Source organism: Accipiter gentilis, chromosome 8 (assembly GCF_929443795.1).
Source record: "Accipiter gentilis chromosome 8, bAccGen1.1, whole genome shotgun sequence".
Lineage (NCBI taxonomy): Eukaryota > Metazoa > Chordata > Aves > Accipitriformes > Accipitridae > Astur > Astur gentilis.
Window position 1 is genome coordinate 25474603 of NC_064887.1, and position 20412 is coordinate 25495014.

A 20412-nucleotide genomic window follows, 5' to 3' on the forward strand; every position below is an offset into this window, starting at 1 on the left:
TTTAATTCAGTATGCTATACAGAGATCATGAAAAATTGGTAGTTTTGAAGGAAAGACTCAATATTAGCCTTGTAGGTTCCTTTCCTCTTAGATGTTATTTATGCCATTCAAAATGGGGCATGACGTGAATAGTTTTAAGAAATTTAACATTGAGATTATTCAGCTATTTATTGAAGACTGCTATTTCACTAATAGCGTGTAAAACCTACAGTATGAATCTGTTTCTTCATCTGTTTCAGAACCTTTGTGTCTCTCTAAATTTCTTCATTTTATATTGTAGGTTCGTTACAGGAAGGAGCAAACATTGCTTAAACAGCTGCCCTGCATTCCATTGGTGGAGAATCTGCTGAAAGATGGTACAGATGGTTGTGCTCTAGCAGCCCTGATCCACTTCTACTGTCCAGATATTGTCAAACTGGAGGGTATGTCTAACATGTCTCTCAGCTTGTAAACATAAGTACTTAAAAGTTAAAATGTCTGTGTTTGATAACTATGTGAAGGAAGGTGCTTAAATATGATATACAAGAGGCATAATTTGAGCGTGGTGGGTCTAATTATTAACGTTGTGCCTATTTATTTTTACATTTAAGTAAAAGGAACCAAGGTGGTTTTCCATGTTGTGCTTACTTCTATGTTATCAGTTAAAATAAACATACTAAGATATATTATTACAAATCTGACTGTGGCAACACATTTGCCTTTGTGCTATGAAACTTGAAACCACCTGGAAAACAATTATTCTTGAAGCTGCATAATTGCTTTCTTGTGAAAATGAGCAGTTATAGATATAAAATGTGGAAGAGGTTAGAGTGAGTCAAACTCTGTATAGCTGCACTGCATGGCAAATAGTTGCTCTGTGTTCTGGGCTTTTAGTTCACCTGATAGTTATCTATATCACTTACAGAGTAGACAAAAATATGTAGTCCAGAATGTATTGGTGTCACACTGTTCTGTAATACTAGTTGTCTCTGTTGATGAGCAGCGTTGTCTTGTTCTTTTGCTCAGTGGCCTGGTTGAAGTCACATCTTCCTCTTGGCAAGTAAGAGCCTTGTGTAGTTGTAAAATGTCTTGGCAGCTAACACCCATTATTTTCTGCCTGTGTTCTGTCTATGATACCTTTGATGTTGTGGGAACACTTATCCAGAATCATTCTGAGAAATCCAGCAATACAAACAAGGGTATAAAGTTTGCTAAGGACTGAAATCTGGAATTCATGTATACAACCACTTTATAGGAAGCTTCCAGCACAGTAGGTGTTGGAAGATGAAAGACACTGATGCATGCATTCACCGTTTTTCTTCAGCTTGTGAATTTTGAAAAGTAACAACTTTCAATTTACATAAATGTTGCAGACAAACATATATTATTGTATGCAATTAGGGAAGAGTTAAAACTTGACTAGTATTGAATGGGGGTAACACCTAGTTTCTCCTTACTGTTTTAGCGTGGCTGAAAATACGGACAGTCCAAAAGATCTTTTATAACCTCTGTGACCACATATATACTTACCAGCAGATCCTTCCAGCATCTGACTTTAAACAAGACAAGATACATGTTTTCTTTGTAACTTTAGTTTTAATGTTCTTGTTAGGTGTCCTGACATCATCTTCCCTAAAGGTATATAAATGTGTGTGTCATTGTCTCAGAAGCAAATTCAAAGGTACTCTGAAGCGACTAGAAGCACTTTTAAAAGACTTTGCCCATCATCCCTGTATTTAATAGTATAATTTTTGATGCATGTTAAATTTCACTGAGATTTGGTTCTGTATTGGAAGTAAGGAAGGCAGGTAACAAAAATGCATATGCAAAAATGCTTAAAAATGCATTAGCGGAAAAGAAAAAAAATATTAATCTGGAGTTCTCTGTAGTCTGAAATAGATTGTTTCTTCTCCTTCAGACTTTATTTAACTTCCAAATCTAGGTTTTCTTCAAGGAATACAGGACTAGAAAGTTCTCCCTATGTCATTGAGTCAAGAAATTGGCTATTGTATGAAATTATATAATTCCTTAAAGGAATTATCATGTTCTGTCTTAAAGTTGTCTAGCTCTTTAAAATCCATACTCGTCTTACCTACTGTTGCAGAGCTCCATTTTTCACATTTTAAATCATATTCTTCTTTTCTACCTAAATGTTGTTGTAGCCTCTCTGCATGTCTTTGTTGTTCTTCCAGCAGTGCCCTTTGGCTTGAATAGCTTCTCCTAATCTGATGTCTACCTTTTTGATATATTTTCTTTCTCTTGTTTTGCCCAGGCTATTGAACCAAGCCTTTTCAGTCTCCCCTTTTGAAGTGGATTTCCATTCTCATTATTATCCTTGATAGTCTTCCTCTGCAACCAGTCCAGTTTTGGTTCATCTTTCTTGAATATGGGCAGTTGTAATTGTGCACAGGAATCCAGACTGGCATCTTGTTACTGCTTTGTACAGTGCTGCTTTGTCACTATGGGAAATAAATTTTCTGATACATTTTAACATCGTGTTTGCTGTTTTCAAAGCTTGTAAACATCTTTACATTGGCTAATACACGATACCTTCCTACACTATATCATTTTCAACCAGTGAGTCACATTATAATTGTATTAGATCCAAATGCATGACTTTGCATTTTGCATTACTAAATTTAATACCATTTCAGTAAGTTTAGTCAAACATTTTTTTCCATTGATCATCATCTGTGGGGTTGGGATGATGGAATATGTCTGATTTCCTCAAGATGGGAGTCCTTATCCTGCTAGCATCAAAGTAGATTCCTTGTTTGAAGAAACCTCTTATCCTAAACAATTTAAAACTTATGTGGAGCTCTGTCATAGAGTGTTGCTTTAGAAATGAAATCTGATGCATGCTCTGGAAATATATTAAACTTTCTTTTATTCAGTCCTTCTTACAAGGACTCCTCTTTTCCCTTTTCTCTCCCCCCCCCCCCCCCCCCCTTCTTCCCCCCCTCCCCCCCTTTTTTTTTTTTTTGGAAGTTGTTATTGCTACTTAATTTTCCAAGAAGCAGTCATAAAAAGAGAACAGGTGGTTAGCTGGGTGTAAATAGTATTCAGAGAATACTCTACAACTACACTAGTCTGTTCACTGCTACCACTGCTTTGTCTTTAAATAGCACTTTCAAACAGTAATAATTCATATATCGGAGGCTTCAGATCCTTGTTAAATCTCATATCAAACATGTAAATCTACAAAAATAATACATAAGACTGAACTGATGCTGGTTTTTTTGGAAGGTTTGGGGTTAACGGCATTAAAATGTACTCTCAGATCCCTATGCAAAGACAAAGAACTAATATGTGTGGAGAATTTTGTGAAAAAGCATGTTTCTTACTGCCATTGCTGATAGAAAATCTAGTTAAAAAAACGTATATTAGTGATTAAAAATGTTTTTCTTTTATATGGAAATAGCAGGAGTTAGAGCATAACTTCCATTTTCACAAAAGGCAAAGCAGAAAAAAATAAACTCGTCAAAAGTGGAAAAACAAAATTAATATTTAGGAAAGTGTCTAAAGATCTAAAACTGCAAAGATAAAATGCAGAGTTGTCACTGCTGAAGTTTCTGAAATAGAAAAATAAAAGCCTTCTGGGGAGGGGGGCAGAGAATCAAATCTGAATTGGTCCAGAAAATGCTCCAGAATCCAGCAAAGCAAAGAGCACTTTTTTTGCAAACCTGTAACCAAATCTAATCTTTGCTTCTATTCTTCCTTTTTAGATATTTGTTTGAAAGAGACGATGTCTTTGGCTGACAGTCTGTATAATCTACAATTGATTCAAGAATTTTGTCAGGAATACCTTAACCAGTGTTGCCATTTCAGTCTTGAGGATATGCTCTACGCAGCTTCTTCAATAAAGGTAAAAATAAATAAAAATGCAAGCAGTGTCCATAGGACTGTTTTGCTAATGATATATTTAGCCTTTTTTTAATCTGCTGCTGTATGAAAAATCAGTTTGCATTTCTTGTGGTATAGCATGCAACACAAATTTCAGTAGCATGTGAAACCACTTTCCTTTGGCAGTTACGTTGTTTTAGTAATTTCAAATATTTTTTAAAAAGCACTTGTGAAAGTATTTATAAAAACTTTGATTTTATGCAAAACTATTTCACACTATCTTCTTATTAATTATTAGTTAAAGCATGTAATCTGTGATAGTTCTGTTAAAATGTAATAGTGATCTACATTAGCTTAAATTTTTTAAGGCTTTAACAAAATGACAAAATATTGAAGAGTTATTTATGGAATTATTACTCGCCTTTCTTACTTGTTTCTGTGTACACAATAATTTTACGGGTATTAACCGTAAAGCTTTTTCACTTTTGTAAAAGTGCAAACTTCTGAGTTAATTTCATTGAAAAATCTAATGGTTTTATCCCTGGAACACAAGCAGGAACACAATTCCAACAAATACAGGTCTTTGAATAAGCAGTTAAGCGTTTTCGGTCATTCTAAGATTGTGCTCTTTTAGAAGGAAGAAAAAAAGGTTTTGCTTATTCTATCATTTTTTAAGCTGGTGTGGAAAGACAAGGAGTAATCAGGTTATTTCTTGGCTAACTGTAACTTTAATTTTTCATTCTTGTGTTTCACTAAGACTTTCTTCTATATAAAATGCTCTTTGTTTAAGATTCTTGTTGGCCTGCCTTTAGGGAATGAAATATTATTTTTATGGAGTCAGCATATCTATTGCAGATGGGATGTAACTGGTTTCTAAATATCTCAGTCATTTCACTGTTTTTTATGATCTTTATAGCAGTCTCACAAGCTGAGTCACAGAGGCCAGAGCTTGAATACAGCTTTGTTGTCTCCTTTAGGGTTGAACCCAATACTTTTCAAATAAGTAATGAGCTGCCAGGGTGAGTAAGGGCAGTAGGACTTAAGTCTAGACTACTTAGCTGTTGCTGTTTTATTTTGTGTATGCAAAGTTGTTTAGTGACTGCTTTCAGTCAGCTTTTGGTGGTTTTAAATTTCAGATACAGTAATCTACCTACATACTTGTAAAAAAACTGCTGCATTGCCGTCTCTCTTGTCTGTAGTTTCCCAACATTTGGTCCTACAACCATATTCAATGATCTTGAGTGGGACTCCTTCACAGCATTTTGGTTTTTTTTCTCTCTGCTTACAGATATATGGAATAAATGGAATTTATTATTCTTCAGTTTCATTTGTGACAATTAATACCATTTTTTATAGGAATGGTTTGAATTATTTCTCAAGCCAGTATGCACTGTGAAGCTTCAATTTTTAAAAAAGTAACTATATTAAATATTTTGTCAATATCCCAATGCATCAGACTTTACACTTTTAAAATGCTACAGACTCAGTAATTTTGCTGTTTCTGAACACTGTTTTTAGAGAGGATTTAGAGTTCTTTCAAAGATTTAGAGTATTTCTAGAACTGAGCCCTTTTGTGATCATGTTTTTACAAGTTGCTGTGGTGTGGTTACTTATTTACATGTAAATGCTACAAAGACAGGCTGCCAAGTTTTTCTTCTAAAACTTGGCACAGAAACTTTGGCTAGTGCTATAAACGCTGTTTTTCCAGTGTTAAGAATTAATTTGCTTTCAAAATAAATTCACAGTTAAAGGAGCTCTTTCTTAGTTTTCCAGTGCATCTGATTAGAGTAAGTTTTAATAAATGTCCATAGTCTCCAAAGAATTTTATTGTCACTTTGAAAAAACTTGTATTGTAAATGGATATTTTAAATATTACACATTGAATAAAACTGGTTAGTAGCAGTCACCTTTATCTCAGTCTATAAAATTTATGTAGTATCAGGGTTTAGGATTTACAGAAGCATGTGTCTTTGTTTCAGGTGTCTTTGTTAATCAGCAAAAATTTCTATTTGTTTTCAGGGTGACTCATACTGCACAGTAGGTGGCACTATGCTTTTGATTAAAAGTCTGTGACATTCATAGTGCTGACAGAACGAATAAAAAGAACCAAACTGCTGATACATTGGAAAAAGCCTCAAGAAAAAAATTATGGCTGAGTTTTGGGAATGACAATACTATGCCTTGTGTGGTCCTAGAAATTACGCTAAGTATCCTGACTTCATGCTAGTTCTTGAGAAGGAAGGGAGCAGAGTCTCTGTCTTTTAAAGTGATCAAGCACAAAGTGCAATACCTTATATTCTTTACAAGGCACACTGCACTGTCCTGTTACGTTAAATCAAGGTAGGCTGTAGATAGTATACGATACAGAAAACTAGTGCAGGACTTGACCAAGGTGATTGTGCCTGCTTTTGGCTTTCCCATCAAAATGCACAGAAACAAATTCAGATTAATTTAAAACTTCATTTAATAAGCATCCAGAGTCTTTGATATAGGCTCTCAGATTTTGCAGGAGGTGAAACTGTGTTGGCTTAGTTCTGTTTTAGCACAGAGAAGAAATAGGCTTTGTCTGGTTTTCTAGGCAGCTTTAATGTGTCATAATCAAATTAAGTAGAAAGTAAGTTTTGTTGGTCTTCACATGCCCATTTCTCTTCTAAGAAAAATAGATTTGTGAAGTTCGTCATAAGATGTTTACTAAGGCAGGGCTACTGCTGTTAAAGAAAAAAATACTTCAATACATTCCATGGATGCTTGAGGCACCACCAAGGGACCATACTGATTCCAGGTTGTTTTCCTTTGAGACAGGCCAGCACAAGTAGAGAGAGATTATATAAAAATAAACACAATATTTTTTTTAGTCCTCCCTGCATATTTAACAAGAGGAAAGAATAGAAAATCTTGGATCTCTCTCTATTTGTGTGGATTGCTTTTTTGCCCTGATTCTCCTTCTTCGCTTCTGCTGTAACCAGTTTTATTCTGAGACAGGGTTTGTTTTGGTTTGGTTTTTAATAATATCTTGTTCTTCACATGTATCTGGGAAATTTTATAGAACTGCAAGAGCTGTTTTGTTGTGTCTTGACACACATGCGTTCTGCCTATGTAAAGAACAAGTTTGTAGAAATAGAAGGACTTGCATGAACTGCCGTCACAGGAAGCACAAACCACCCTACAGAACAGTAAAGACTTTGTTATTGTTTTGGCCCAACAGTTGATTAGCACTACACGGTAATAGTATGTAGCATTTGTGGCTTGAATAAAGGTCTTATGGAATGTATGATTCCTGAAAGGATGTTATAAGGGACATGTATGGTCCCTGAATATGAAAGAAAAAAAGCATCTCGCATGTTCCATCTGTCGTGTGAGATACATGTTGAAAGTATTTCTAAAAGAGGAAAACCACATCTTCAGTTGTATTTGGTTATATTCTTGATATTTTTAGATAACTCTCTGCCAGTTTATTCTAGTAGGATCATAGGGTTCTGACCTAAGAACAAGTCATTTGTGAGGTTAACTATCAGAGGGTACTGACAGATGCCTTGAATCATTTGATTGCCATGATTTGAGAGCTCACATGGGAACTTGGCATCGAATCAACTGACGCACAGTTAATTATTGTCTCTTGTAAGTGTTTCTTTAGCTGAGCCTTCAAAAATCTGTGGATTTTTTGGTTTGGTTTGTTTTTTTTAAATAGTGATCCTAAAGTTGTGCTGCTCGTTTAATCTACATGTATTGTTGTACATTCCCTTTTCATTGATAGAGGATTGAGTCTGGGTGAGATGCAGATCACAACTGATACTAGAACACCTTTTATTAATTCAACTGCTATTATTAATAGAATGAATCTGTTTTATTAATGAGAGAACTATTCACACAATGCATTCATTTGCTTGCACAGTTCACACACACACACACACACACACACTCACTCATTTTTATTGGGTTGGAGGCCAACCCAGTGGTCTCTCAGAAGTAGGGGGTCATACTGGCCCACCAGTGGCTTTTGCGAAGGTGTCCAGAAAGTCTCTCAAGGGGTTCAGTTGTCTCTTTAGGTGTGTATATACATATAATCGTGTGCTTTTTGTCCACATATAATAGCTACTGCCCTTGTGGGCGGGGTTAGGGTTATACAACCTGTTGTTGATGCTAGCAGGTGCTGATGGCCCCGTACAGATCTGGCTGAGTCCTGATATTCCGAGTGTGGGGGTTCTTGGGGATTCAACAGGGCCACAAGTCTCTGCAGGCTCTCGGTTCTTGGGAGACTTTAATGTGCTGCCCTTCAGCATGGATGCTTCCTCTCTTTGGCTGCTGTTTTCTGATAACCGTAGAGTCTGTTCATCCAAAACTCATGCAGAAGGCACATTTATTCCGAATGAAAGCTTTCTGAATGCGAAATGAAGCAAGTCTGAGAGATGATTGCTGTCTCTTGTCTGTGAAGGGCATTCCTCCAACCTAAATGTGGGCCAGATTCTAAACTGTGCAGAATCACAACTAAGCACATGGAATAGGTAGCTTGCTTTTGCACTTAATTACTAACCAGAGCAGACAGAACAAACAATTGAACTATCAAAGGCCCAGTAGGCCAGATGGAGAGGCTGGTTCCAGAACTTCCTTTTTTTTTTCCCCCCTTTTTTTCCACTGCTGAATTGAACAGGAAAATACAGTACCTAAAGGATTGTTTCATACTAAAAATATTTATTGCACTTCAGCAGTTTTGAATACTCGCACTTTCTGATATAATGTTGATGGTGACTTTGCAAACAATGTAAACAGAAGCTATAATCAGCACCATGTCCTCCGAGTTGTGAAAAATAGTGTTCAAATATGTGACATAGATAAATCCTGCAAATTAAGGGCAACACGATGTCCACACATGTTATACAGCTTTCCCTCTAATCTCAGTGAAAAAAACCACTGCCAATCAGGCTGCTAACCCAAATGTGAATTTACAATTCAAGTTCCTGTAAGCATGCGTATGGATTCCTTAAAGGACCTGGGAGAGCAGCTGGCTGTGTTTGAGGTGGCAGTTAGGTATGTATGGTCAGTCAGTCCAGGGATTTGATTCCTATCTGGCTGGTTTAAAAGGATTCGGGATCAGGAATAAAAAGGAAGATTCAGCCAGGGAACAGTTCAAGAGAAGATTGCTCTACTGATGGGGACTAAATGTTCCTGACTCATTAAAGGGAAGCAGTGTGGTTTGCTTTCACTGATGTTAATTGGCCAGTTTTCTCACTTCTTTCTTCTGGTCTGAAACAAGGCATACTGGAGTTTTCAGTTTGAGTTGTCATGACATTTATTAACCTGTGGCAGGAGATACAGCAAACTGGTAGTCCGTAGATTATACACAGCATTGTAATTTGGCCTTCTCCAGAGAGTTTGAAACACTCAATTTTTTTTAATTCAATCTTTATGCATATATGATGGCACTTTTATAACATATAAACTATGGATTTGCATTTGAGGTAACTTACTTTCCTGAACAGAGATTTTAATGTGCCTTGTGATATGAATTTTACAGTGTATTTTTATGTTCCTTTTGAGAAAATTCCTAAAAGCATTTATGGCTGCTTTTGCGTTCAATTTTAGTGGATTCAAGCCTGATTACAAATTATTCGTATCATTTGTATATAAGACCTTGTAGTTACTATTCTATAAATATGCACATCTAAACCCTATAAATATTGGAAAGATATAATTCATTTCAAGTGGCAAGATCGGATGTACTATTTCTGTTAGCTAATTTGATTTAAAAATTAATAGTGATTTTGAAATTGTGGAGGGAGAATAGAGATATTAAAGAAAATCGGTTGTCTTTTTTATATAAAATTTTATAAAACAAGGTAGCTTGTGTCTCCCTTTGATACAGAAGCAAGTAATGACTTGAGATTTTATACTCAGCATATGGGAATTATTTTTTTTTGCAAAAGATTATCTTCCAAAATCTGTTAAACAGAAGGATTTTTATTGTACAGTACCAGAAGATGCAATAGATAAAATGTAACCAGTAGTACAGCTGGCTACATACAACTACTGAACAGTCTGCAGATATCAAATAAAAAAAAAAATAAATCAGAATGATTAGCAAATAAAAGCATCTGTGAAGCTGTAAGTCTGCCATCTGCTGTTCAGTGGTTTGGGGCCCGCCTGAGCTGCTCAGATCTTAGTTATTTTTCAGTACTATTACAATTTGGTTATGCTTCTGAATATTATTGTGTATAAGTGCATCTGATAATCATGTGATGAGGTAATAGAGCTTTTTTGGGCATAATCAAGGCAAAATCTGTGGAAATAATATCTACATTCTTTCTAGCCCTGGTTAGCAGGATTACTACACACCCACAGTTAGTTTTTCCAAAAAATTAAGTAACTGATCAACAGTATCCCCCTTTGATCATTATTATTAACATCCTTTTTTGACTAAAAATAACTTCTGATAAAATGCTGTTTCCATCATGATGCTTCACTGTCAAACTCTAAAATAGCCTCAGTTCTAAGCAGGCTTTGCAGCCAACAGTTTCATTTTTACTGCAGTAAATACTGCTTTGGTGATTTCGGAAAAATAATCTGTCTTACAGTAAGTAGTTCAGGACTGCATAGAAGATGTTCTCACAAGGAATATCTGAATCCTTCATAAAATAGTCACTATTAAACGCTGCATTTCAACATAAACATAAGAAATCGGAGTATTTAAATACAATATTATTTTAGATGGGGACAAAGCTATGATTAGAACATTTTACAATTAATTTTGGTAGTTAAAAAAATAGTTAAAAATGTAAAAGTTTGAGATGAGGTAAGGGGAGGGGGAATATTAAGAGGAAAATTGTAGAAATGGTAATATTTAGAAATTACGGCATTAAAAATCATATTTTGAGAAGTAAATCTGATTATTTTTTCTTTATGTATGTTGCTTCCTAATCAAATCAGTGTGTGATACCAAAATGCTATGCTTAACGTTTTCTTTGAATGGAAAAGATTATGCTATGAACTCTTCCTCATTCAGTTCTGTTGTGCTGAATAAGCAGAGGTGGGGGTTTTCCTAGTCTATTTATAGCTTGTATGTAACAACTATGGCAACATCTGGCTGATCCTTTCGATATATACTGAAGTGTATGAGCAGCTTTCAGTCTGAGTATCCCTTTGCTGGAGTAAAGGCTTTATCTACATTAGAAGTATTTGGGGAAAAATAAATCTTAATCAAAAGTGTCAGGTATTTAAAATTGTATTTTAAAGTTTACTGATACAGAATTGAGGTTATCTCATTTCTTATTAAACGTTTTGTTGTAAATTTTTGTTTACTTTAAAAAGATTTTCTTACCCCTAATGCCTGTGGTTTATTTCTGAAATAAAATGTTCTGTTTAGAATTTTTGTCAAGTGTTTGCCTGCACTCCAGGATTTGAGGTATGCATTTCTAAGGCAACAAAATTAATGCAACAATGGAATTTGACATTTGAGGGACTGAAAACATAGTGAAGCTGTCAAAAGAAGTCTTAAATGGAAGTCTTACATAGTCTGGATACAATTTTTAATTTGAGTACGTCCTCTGTGGGCATATACCAGGTGTGCTCAAACATACAGTTAAACATTGAATGTGAGCAATCTTGCTTATTTATGTAGTTATGCAGTGGAAAGTTAATGTGTCCACCAGAGAATACAAAGTAGTTTTCTTCTCTTTCCTACTGGATTACAAAAAGCTTTATCTTTCTGCTTAGGTTTTCTTCCTCTAGCTGGTGAATTGACAACAGAAGACTTACAGACTTTGCAGCCATATGTGCCTGAATCAACCAGTAAATACTTAAATTGGACAAAGAAAAAGTTAAAATAGAAACCATTTACCACTGGTTTTATTTTCTCAGAATTTGTCCAATTTTTGTTAAAGAACTGTCAGCTATGTCATTTGCTGTATTCTTGTAACTCTGCAATCTCTTGGCTGATATTTAATAGCTCTCATTCTTCTAAAATCCTTCAGAAAAGGAATAGCATATATGCTGATATGTAAGTCTCTTTCCTACATAGTTCTGTGAAATTGAATGAGTAAACTATTTGTAAGTTTAAACTAATTTTAAAAGATTGTGCGTTTATTTAAGGAGCCCAAATGCAATTCTTAATCTGCAGCAGGGTTTTCTGGGAGACAAAGGAAGGCCTTATTGCTAACAAAGGGCTGGAAATTAGAGAAATGCTCCATGCTCTGCTAATGAGAATGTTTCATGTGTACAAAGATTGCTCTATTAATATCTACAATAGCAAAGTCTATGCTGAAGATCTTCTTAAGTCATATAAAAAATGTAGAAGCTGACTCCATTCTAAAAATCAAAGTAACAGCTGTCCTTGATCAAACCAAAGGTCCACTTGGCACCGTATCCTGCTTCCTACAACGGTTTGGCAATGGCAGAAGCTAAAGCAAGTAGAGAAGACCAGGGCAAGCTGTGGGTTTTACTGTGAATACGTTTAAGAATTCTGTCCCATACCATGTAATGTTATGTAGTCAACTATATATCCTTTAAGCAGACGTTTTTCCTATCTTTGTTCGAAAGAAAGGAAAAAAAAACCCAAACAAAACAAAACTAGGTATTTTTTTTCTTTTTTCCTAAATCACCTCTGATTTGTCTGTGTTACCACAAAACTCAGAAGAGGCATTGCTTTCTTTTGAAACTCTTTTCTAAAGCAAATAAATTCCCACTTTCCCTGAGAGACTATTTTTCATGTAATTTCATTCTCGAAGGAAAATAAAAAGAGATAGTGTCTGATAGTTTAGTGTAAAAATGCTAATTTTCTCAAGTACAGAAAGTTTTATAGGACCAAATATCAAGAAAGCATTATTTTTTAAAAAAGGTCACATAGAAATATATTTCTGGGTTTCAACGCTAGTTTATAAGTTACAAGTGCTCTTGATTTTGGGCATAAAAATTAAACCAATAAGTTTGTTAATTTATGTTTTCCCGTTTAAACTGTGTAAAATGTTAAATGAAAATAGCATAAAGCGGAGAAAATAAACCGGATATTTGAAATTATTCAGGGTTAATGACATGAAAAAAGTGACTAAGGACACTTTTGTAAGTATTGTTAGCTAGACATTATTGGGTTTTCTTGCAGAAAGACTTTTGAAACTAACTGTTTTAAAAAGTTGTTTAATTAGTTTCCCAATTTAATGCATAAGTAGAGGCTTGTATTGTGTACATTTTCAGACTTTGTAAGACACAAGTCTGTGTATGTGGTTGAGCCAGCCCAGGCCTGGATGCTTGTTGATCTCATCCAGGTGATATTTCTAGATACGAAGTAGCACTGACCCGTGTGACTGTAGCAGCTTTGGACCCTGATCATTTGGCCTGTGAACTCTTCAGCCTCTACACTCAACAAACCTGGCCTTATTGCACTCTTTATTATATACTCTTGCAGCAGAAACTGCTGCTGCTGCTTCTGCCTGTTTTTCAACTCTATTGATCTTTTTTGTTGCAGTTCATGTCATCAGTTGTTTCTTCCTTTTCACCCGTCTTTCCCCTTGTGTTAAATCTGATGGCTCCCACACTTCTGTGTTTCATAGCTGTGTAATGGAAAAATACAGTAGGGAGGTATATCAGCAATGTATTAAGTGTGCATAAATCTTTGGAGCTAAAACCATCTTCTAACCTGCATCAAACAAATGCTGCTGCTGCTGGTTTTTGTTTTGCATTAAGGACTTGTAAATGTGGGTACATCTTCACAATTGTGGCAAAAAGCACATACTTGACACAAAAGCCAAAATCAGGTTGAAAATTCCTACACTAAAACTAAGGGCTACCAGATTTTTTCATGTTAAGCTCTGAAAATTTTATTGCCTAGCCTTGCAAAACTTCACTACTTTTATGGAAATGGCTAATCTGTTTGACAGGCATCTTTTTCTACCCGTCCTGTACCTCTCTGCCCTGCCTGCAAGGCATCAGGCCTGAGCATATGCTTATTATGAAACATTTCAACCTGAACAGTTACAGTCTGGTGAAGTTATGTGTATTAGATAGTTGGTGCTACAGATCAGTCTTACTGATCTCTTTTTCTAAGAAATTAGTAGAGAAGAGATTGTAAACTTGATGAAATGGAAAGGCATATCCCAAATGCCATTTAATCTATTTTATTTGCAGGCTTGTGTTTTAATATAAATTTCTTCTTTTGGTTTTGGTTGGTTTTGTTTTGTTTTGTTTTGTTGGTTTTTTTGTTTGTTTTTGGTTGGTTTTTTTTTTTTTTTTTTTGTAGAGTAACTACATGGTGTTCATGGCAGAATTGTTCTGGTGGTTTGAAGTGGTGAAGCCATCATTTGTACAACCTCGTGTTGTTGTGCATCCCCAAGGTAATTTAATTATATTAAGGATTTGGTTTAGTATGTATGTGTACAGATTGCCATTGTGTTCACAAACACAGTGAATATTTTAGTTAACAAGATTTGGTGGTATACAACCCCCTTAAAGAAGGAGCAAAGTACTCCTTCCTCGTGTTAATCTTCATCTCATCTCATAAATCATAATTAGATTTTGTTGTCTATTACCAAAAAATCATTTAAATTATTGTGGTACAATCACTTGCAAATTTTCCTCACTTAAGCAAGCCTAGAATCCATTTATGCCCATGTAGGGATAACAAACATAATAAGGAGCCAAGAAGAGATTTTAGCCTGAAGAGTTTATATTGCTGAGGAGAAGATACCAAGAGAAAGGAACATAAATCTGGGGAAAGTGGACAGATAGTTAATTATAAAATTGTATTTTGTACCTGGGTGCAGAGGCACAGTCCTCCATCAGTAAATTCTCAAATTTAAATATCTACCTCTTGGGTAGATCCTGAGATCTGTTAATGAGTACAGAGTCATGGTAACTTAAAGATTCGTACAGTAGTGCTGTGATTGTCTCTCCAAGAGCTAGGAAGAGATTTTCATTGTGTGGCTTTTATACTTTTTGTTTTTTCACTTGTATCTTTTGAATATTGCTAACCAATTTAGGATATGACCAAAATACTATTTTCTAGCTTAAAAGTCAGTTTTGGGATTCAGGGGAAAAAGTCTTTATCAGAAAAATTTCTTCCAGAAGAATAATTATTTTTGCTGAAAAGATTGCTTGCTTTTAATTTTGTGGCTCTTTTTCAGTTTTTTTCTTTATTATTTCTTCTCTTGCCTTTTCTAGTAATATTTGTCATTCTCCATTCCCTTAATTAGTGTCATATGGGAGCTTTGGAGGAGGTAAAGCTGAAAGTGACTGGGTTTTAATCTAAATAATGGAACCAATGAAAATTTTTTTACATCTTTGGAAATCATTACTTCACATTATTTCAGATGCTTTTCTACTATGGGTTTTAACTGAATATTAAACTGTCATAACTTGAGATTTGTTCTTCCTGGCAGTTGAACCTGCAAAAGATTTACCTTCTGCTCACAGCTTGAATGCTAACAGAAGAAATTATGTGGATGGCCCATCTGGTTCTGACTTCATAGCCAGGTAATGTCAGGGAATCATAAGTACTGTTTCACAATTTTCTCCTTTCTATTCAAAATTAAACACAGTTTTTTATTTAGTTTTGTTGCCTTTTTGCAATGCACAAGGAATGAGTTACCAAATATAATCTGTAGAATTTTGTGGAAGATCCCATAGTTCAGCTATTTCCCTCGCTGCCCCATTGCATAGCAGGCAATGTGTTCATGTTTGCCACTTGGACAGTGTACTGTTGTCTTAGCAGTTTCCAAAACAGCCCTTACCATTGAGCAGAAGTATGTTATATGGTCTCCTTGTCCTCTTCAGTTTCATGTGGGGCTGCTGGCCAAGTCTGCTCTGAAAGAGCTATTTTTCTGGAAATCACAACAAATTTTCCAAAAAATGGTAAGAAAAGTAAACTAAGATAACAGCAAGAAAACCACTGAGTGATGGTTTTAGTATCGTCTGTTACTTAAGTACCATGAAGGTCAAATATGTAAAAATAAATACTTGCGCTATGATGAACTTCCCAAGTTTTGTGAGCATCAAGAATGGAAAGCTAACTGCTTTATTAAACATGTCTTGCATTATTTCTGGTTTTTGTAAATGATGTGAAACATTAGTATTACTGTTACGGATTTGGAAGCAATATAAAAAAATCCTGTTTCCCTTGTGTTCTCCAATGACGTAGCTGATGATACATTTGATTCAATTCTCAGGGGAGACCTTATCACTTTCTACAGCTACCTGAAAGGAGGTTGTAGCAAGGTGGGGGCCGGTCTCTTCTCACGAGTGATAGGACAAGAGGAAACGGCCTCAAGTTGCACCAGGGGAGGTTTAGATTGGATATTAGAAAAAATTCCTTCACCAAAAGGGTTGTCAAGCATTGGAACAGGCTGCCCAGGGAAGTGGTGGTGTCACCATCCCTGGAGGTATTTAAAAGACCTGTAGATGTGCCACTTAGGGATGTGGTTTGGTGGTGGACATGGCAGTGCTAGGTTAATGGTTGGACTTGATGATCTTAAAGGTCTTTTCCAACTTGAACGATTCTATGGTAAGAGGCAGAAATTGCATGTTAGGCCTTCTTTTTAATCTTTCTTTTGACAGGGTGAAGAAAGCCTTCCAGTGATCTGATCTGAACATAGTGGATGAGGGGTAGCATTGCATTATATTTATAATTTGGGGGGAAAGGTTTATTGATTGTGTCTGAACTGACACAAAGGAGAAGGATAAAATTAGCATTTTAATCAGATGTTCGTCAAATTGTTGGTTGCCAACCTAGCTAATCCTTTTCTGTTGTTTTTAGATGGGGGCGGGGGGGGGGGGGGGCGTGTAGAGGAGTGTTTAGTTGGTTTCAGGGTTTGTTGTTTGTTGTGGGGTTTTGGTGGGGTTTTTTTAGTGTTTGGAAATCTATGCTGACTTTAATCAGGGAGCAATATTTCTTACTATCATTAAATGCTGTGATTCCAAATCTTTTTTTCCTGTGTGTATCAGAATTGTTTCCCATGTAGTCAATGAAGTTATTTTAGTGTAAACTGAGCATATAAGCCAGGAGAACAAGAAACAGTAGTTTTGAACGTAACTTTTGGAACAGGGCTTCCCAAGGCCATTTGCACCTTGCAAAGCCGCTGCAAGCAGTCCAACAAAGGGCTTGTAACTATGACTGTCCTACAGAACAAAGAAAGGTTGCAATAAAAATCGCTATTTGTATGTGGCTTCCAACCTGATGTCCCCCTTTTGGAGCCCTTAATGAACAAAACTTCAGTGACTTATGTTTTAGTAGTTCTACGAAGATAGTAAATCATGTCAGTTACACTTAAAAACAAATTAAACTAAAGAGACAGTTCTGTGCCATACTTATTCTTGTGCTGTAGTGTTCATTGTGGAGAAGACTTTCTTTAAATGTGAAGAAAGTTAGTAGATGAATACTAGACAGAAAGACCAGAGAAGTCTATCTGTAGCCTTGACTGTGTGGAAAAAAAAATATCCCCACAGCTGAAGCCATTAACCATGCATTTATCCCTGCTCTGACAAATTCTGTCAGTAACATAGCATCTTTTTCATCCAAATAAATCTATGTTTTCTCTAAATGTTTACATTCTGTCTGTGCAGATGGTTTTGGCCTCTAAACTGGATAGGACTGACTGGAAGTTTTACAATAAGCATCTGAATTAACTTCATAAACACTTACAAAAGCCTTTATGTTTCTTAGTGCCATTACCATTCCAAATTTAACCGTCAAGTCTGTAAGTTGCCACCACTGTGTTTTATAATATTGCTAATGTTTCCTGAGACGTGTTCAGATATACAGTAAAAATCATTGTGAAGCCCTTATGGGTGGTGAGTTGCATATTGTACTAGCTCATCACAACACTGTTTTAGTGTCTCTACAAGTGATGGATACGGTTTTGTGCCGAGTAATAGAAAGAGCCATATCTTTCCTCATAAGCCAGTGTACTTCATCTAACTTGATGATACTTCACTGCATTGTAGGACAAAGGAGGGACCTAAGAAGCTATTTCAGATGGTAGGAATCTAACGCCCAGGCTGCAGGTTCTCTGGCAGAGCAGACCTGACTGCAGGATGTTGTGGTCCTGGCCTTCCTCCTTGTCCCAACTGCACGTGCCTGCCCATTGAGTGTTTGACATTGTCATTTTAGTGCACAAAGACAGAAAAAACTAACCCAGCTGGAAAAAATGAATGTTTTTCTGTTGGCTTAGCTTGTTGAAATGACTCAGAGGATCGGATGGCGAGCCAGATCCAGCACAGAGGAGGGAGTGGGACTGTGGCGACGAGCACTTATGATGTCTGTGGTTGCCATGGAACCACAGTCATGGTGCCAAAATCAGTCTTTTCTTGAGGGAAAATGAAGTGTATGGATTTTCTTTGTGGTAGCAAATTTTCACAGGCCACTGGATGAAATTTTGAAAGCATGCTTTTCTTTTAAGATAACTTATAGACATTATATCTATGATTTTTAAACTTTCATAGTAATCTCAAATGCCACTTAAAACAGGTATGTAGCTAGTGTGTAGTGTTATTAACACAAAAAATCAGGAATTTATGAGAACCTATTTTGAATAGTATATATTTATGAAAGACACTTTTGTAGATTGTAAAACAACAGTATTTTTTCTTAAATTGATGTGAATATCCTACCCACAAATATAATTTAGAAACATTTTCAAAGCATACTGTATATAAACTATAATAGCACTAAACAAATATTTTGAAAATTACTGAGTAAAAAAAAAAGGGAGTTTGGGAGTGTCCTCTTCAACTCAGTGAACAAAATTCAAAGCATGAAAAGATTTAATCCAGTGTTTTTTAAGTCTGGCTTCTTTATAAGTGTTTTACATAAAAATGCATGTGTCTGTGCATGTGTCTTTGTTCTGATCCTGAAGAAGCACCTTGATCAAAAAAACGTATTATGTTAATCCTATTCTGGATTAACGCAGCTAGTCTATTACAGACCTTCTCTATGAACCAAAAAAAGTATCTGTTTTAAGTAGAAACAGAGGAAATCTTTGTCATTACTGTTTCAGTAGTGAATATATTTTTTTGTATTTATAAAGTCATGTCTATCAACATCTCCTTTATCCACTTCTAGTGCATGTTGCAGTCCAGACACAAAGTAGGAGTTTCAGACTAAGCAACTGATAAGAGAGATGCATGACAAGTATGTGATAGTAGCTGTAGTCACTCAGTTTTGAGGCCAGTAGGAACTGCCTCATTTTGTTCATTTTTATGTTTGGTTTTTTTGCTAAAATCGAACTTAAAAATGAGAACCTTCTAATAATGGTAGTTACATGAACTAAATCGGGAGACAAGTATGTTAACAAAACTAATGCTGCTCAGTGGCCTTTTGTGTATGAGAAATACCCTTTTGACATTTTGGTCTATTGAATTAGGTCCAGTTAAAGACAATAACACTGTTCTCTTTTTAGTTAATAAATTAATATTTCAATAAGAGAATTGCATCTCATTTTCTTCCCTGGCACAAAAAATAAACCTGTTTTTGTGTTGGCCCAGGACGTGAAGTCTGGTTGCCCTTTTGTAATGTGGCTTTTGATGTATTACTTTTAAGTTAATGTCTCTTGCTTTATAGATTGGAAAGTCCAACTTATACATCATCTCACCAACTCCATACACCCCAGCAGTCTTATTCATCTGTTCCAGGTAACAATTTACAAATGAGTGCAAGAGGCAATGAGACAAGGTGTCATCTTCTGAGTAAATTGCTGTCTTGCTTGTATTTATTCAAAGACTATTTATGCAGAAATTACTGGGAGAGCTTTCATGAAAGGCTAATGAATGAGTTCTGTGAATTATAAAATGTACAAATGGGAAGATTGTGTTTGTACCTTTTCTGTCTATTTTTTTAATTTGACTTCTATTTTGATTATGTGGAATATGGCTTACAACAAGTATTTGTAGTATATTTTAGTAGTATTTGTAGTATATTTTACTGAGTAGTAAATTCCTCGAGGGATGAGGGGTATAATACGTATTCAGGATTCAATTGACTCAGTTGCCCTACTTGTATTCTCAATATAAAACCACTTTTTTTTGCCATTGCAGTGTTATAAGTAGTGAAGCAAAGTAATTTGTTAAAGCAACAGAAGGTGATTTTAAAAAACATTTCTCATAACAGTTACCTTGGGTTATATTTTAATTTCACTTAGGAGTCATCAGGCGGTCCACATCAATGTCTTATGTAGATGGGTATGTAGGGACATGGCCCAAAGAAAAAAGGTAAGTAGGCTTACCATATGAGTTGGTTAAAAAAATTATTATTTATCGGTCATAAATAGTAATAAATGCTCCATTGTAGTTTGGATTTTCAGAATCTTGTAATAAGAGTTCTTGTAAGCAACTTGCAAGAGTAGAAGGAAAAAACTGTATCATGGATTAAGAACTCGGTAATAGGAAACAAACTTCAGAAATAAATCATCTATTCTTTACATTGAAATGAGGTGTATGTGAAAGATTTGAATTGCTGGTATTAAATATGTTCACATTTACTCATCGCAATCAACTAAAAGTGGTAAGAGTAACATAGCTAATGAGCTCAGTAGTATTTAAACTTGTATTACTTTATGGATAGTAAGAACAATCAGGCTGAATGTTTTGTTTTTCAGTTAGACCGGTCATAAACTTTAA

The 20412-nt window shown here is 35.5% G+C and overlaps 1 protein-coding gene across 4 annotated transcripts in view; it reads left to right on the forward strand.

Annotated features, from left to right (window-relative positions):
* The window catches only part of CAMSAP2 (calmodulin regulated spectrin associated protein family member 2), an 88195-nt gene that overhangs the window by 55908 nt on the left and 11875 nt on the right, over nt 1–20412 (forward strand). For all 4 annotated transcript variants that reach the window (XM_049807116.1, XM_049807117.1, XM_049807118.1 and 1 more), the window contains 6 exons: nt 281–422; nt 3705–3844; nt 14045–14138; nt 15183–15276; nt 19358–19428; nt 19935–20004. In XM_049807116.1, the coding sequence (XP_049663073.1) occupies nt 281–422; nt 3705–3844; nt 14045–14138; nt 15183–15276; nt 19358–19428; nt 19935–20004 (611 nt within the window). The remainder of the gene's footprint in view (nt 1–280; nt 423–3704; nt 3845–14044; nt 14139–15182; nt 15277–19357; nt 19429–19934; nt 20005–20412) is intronic.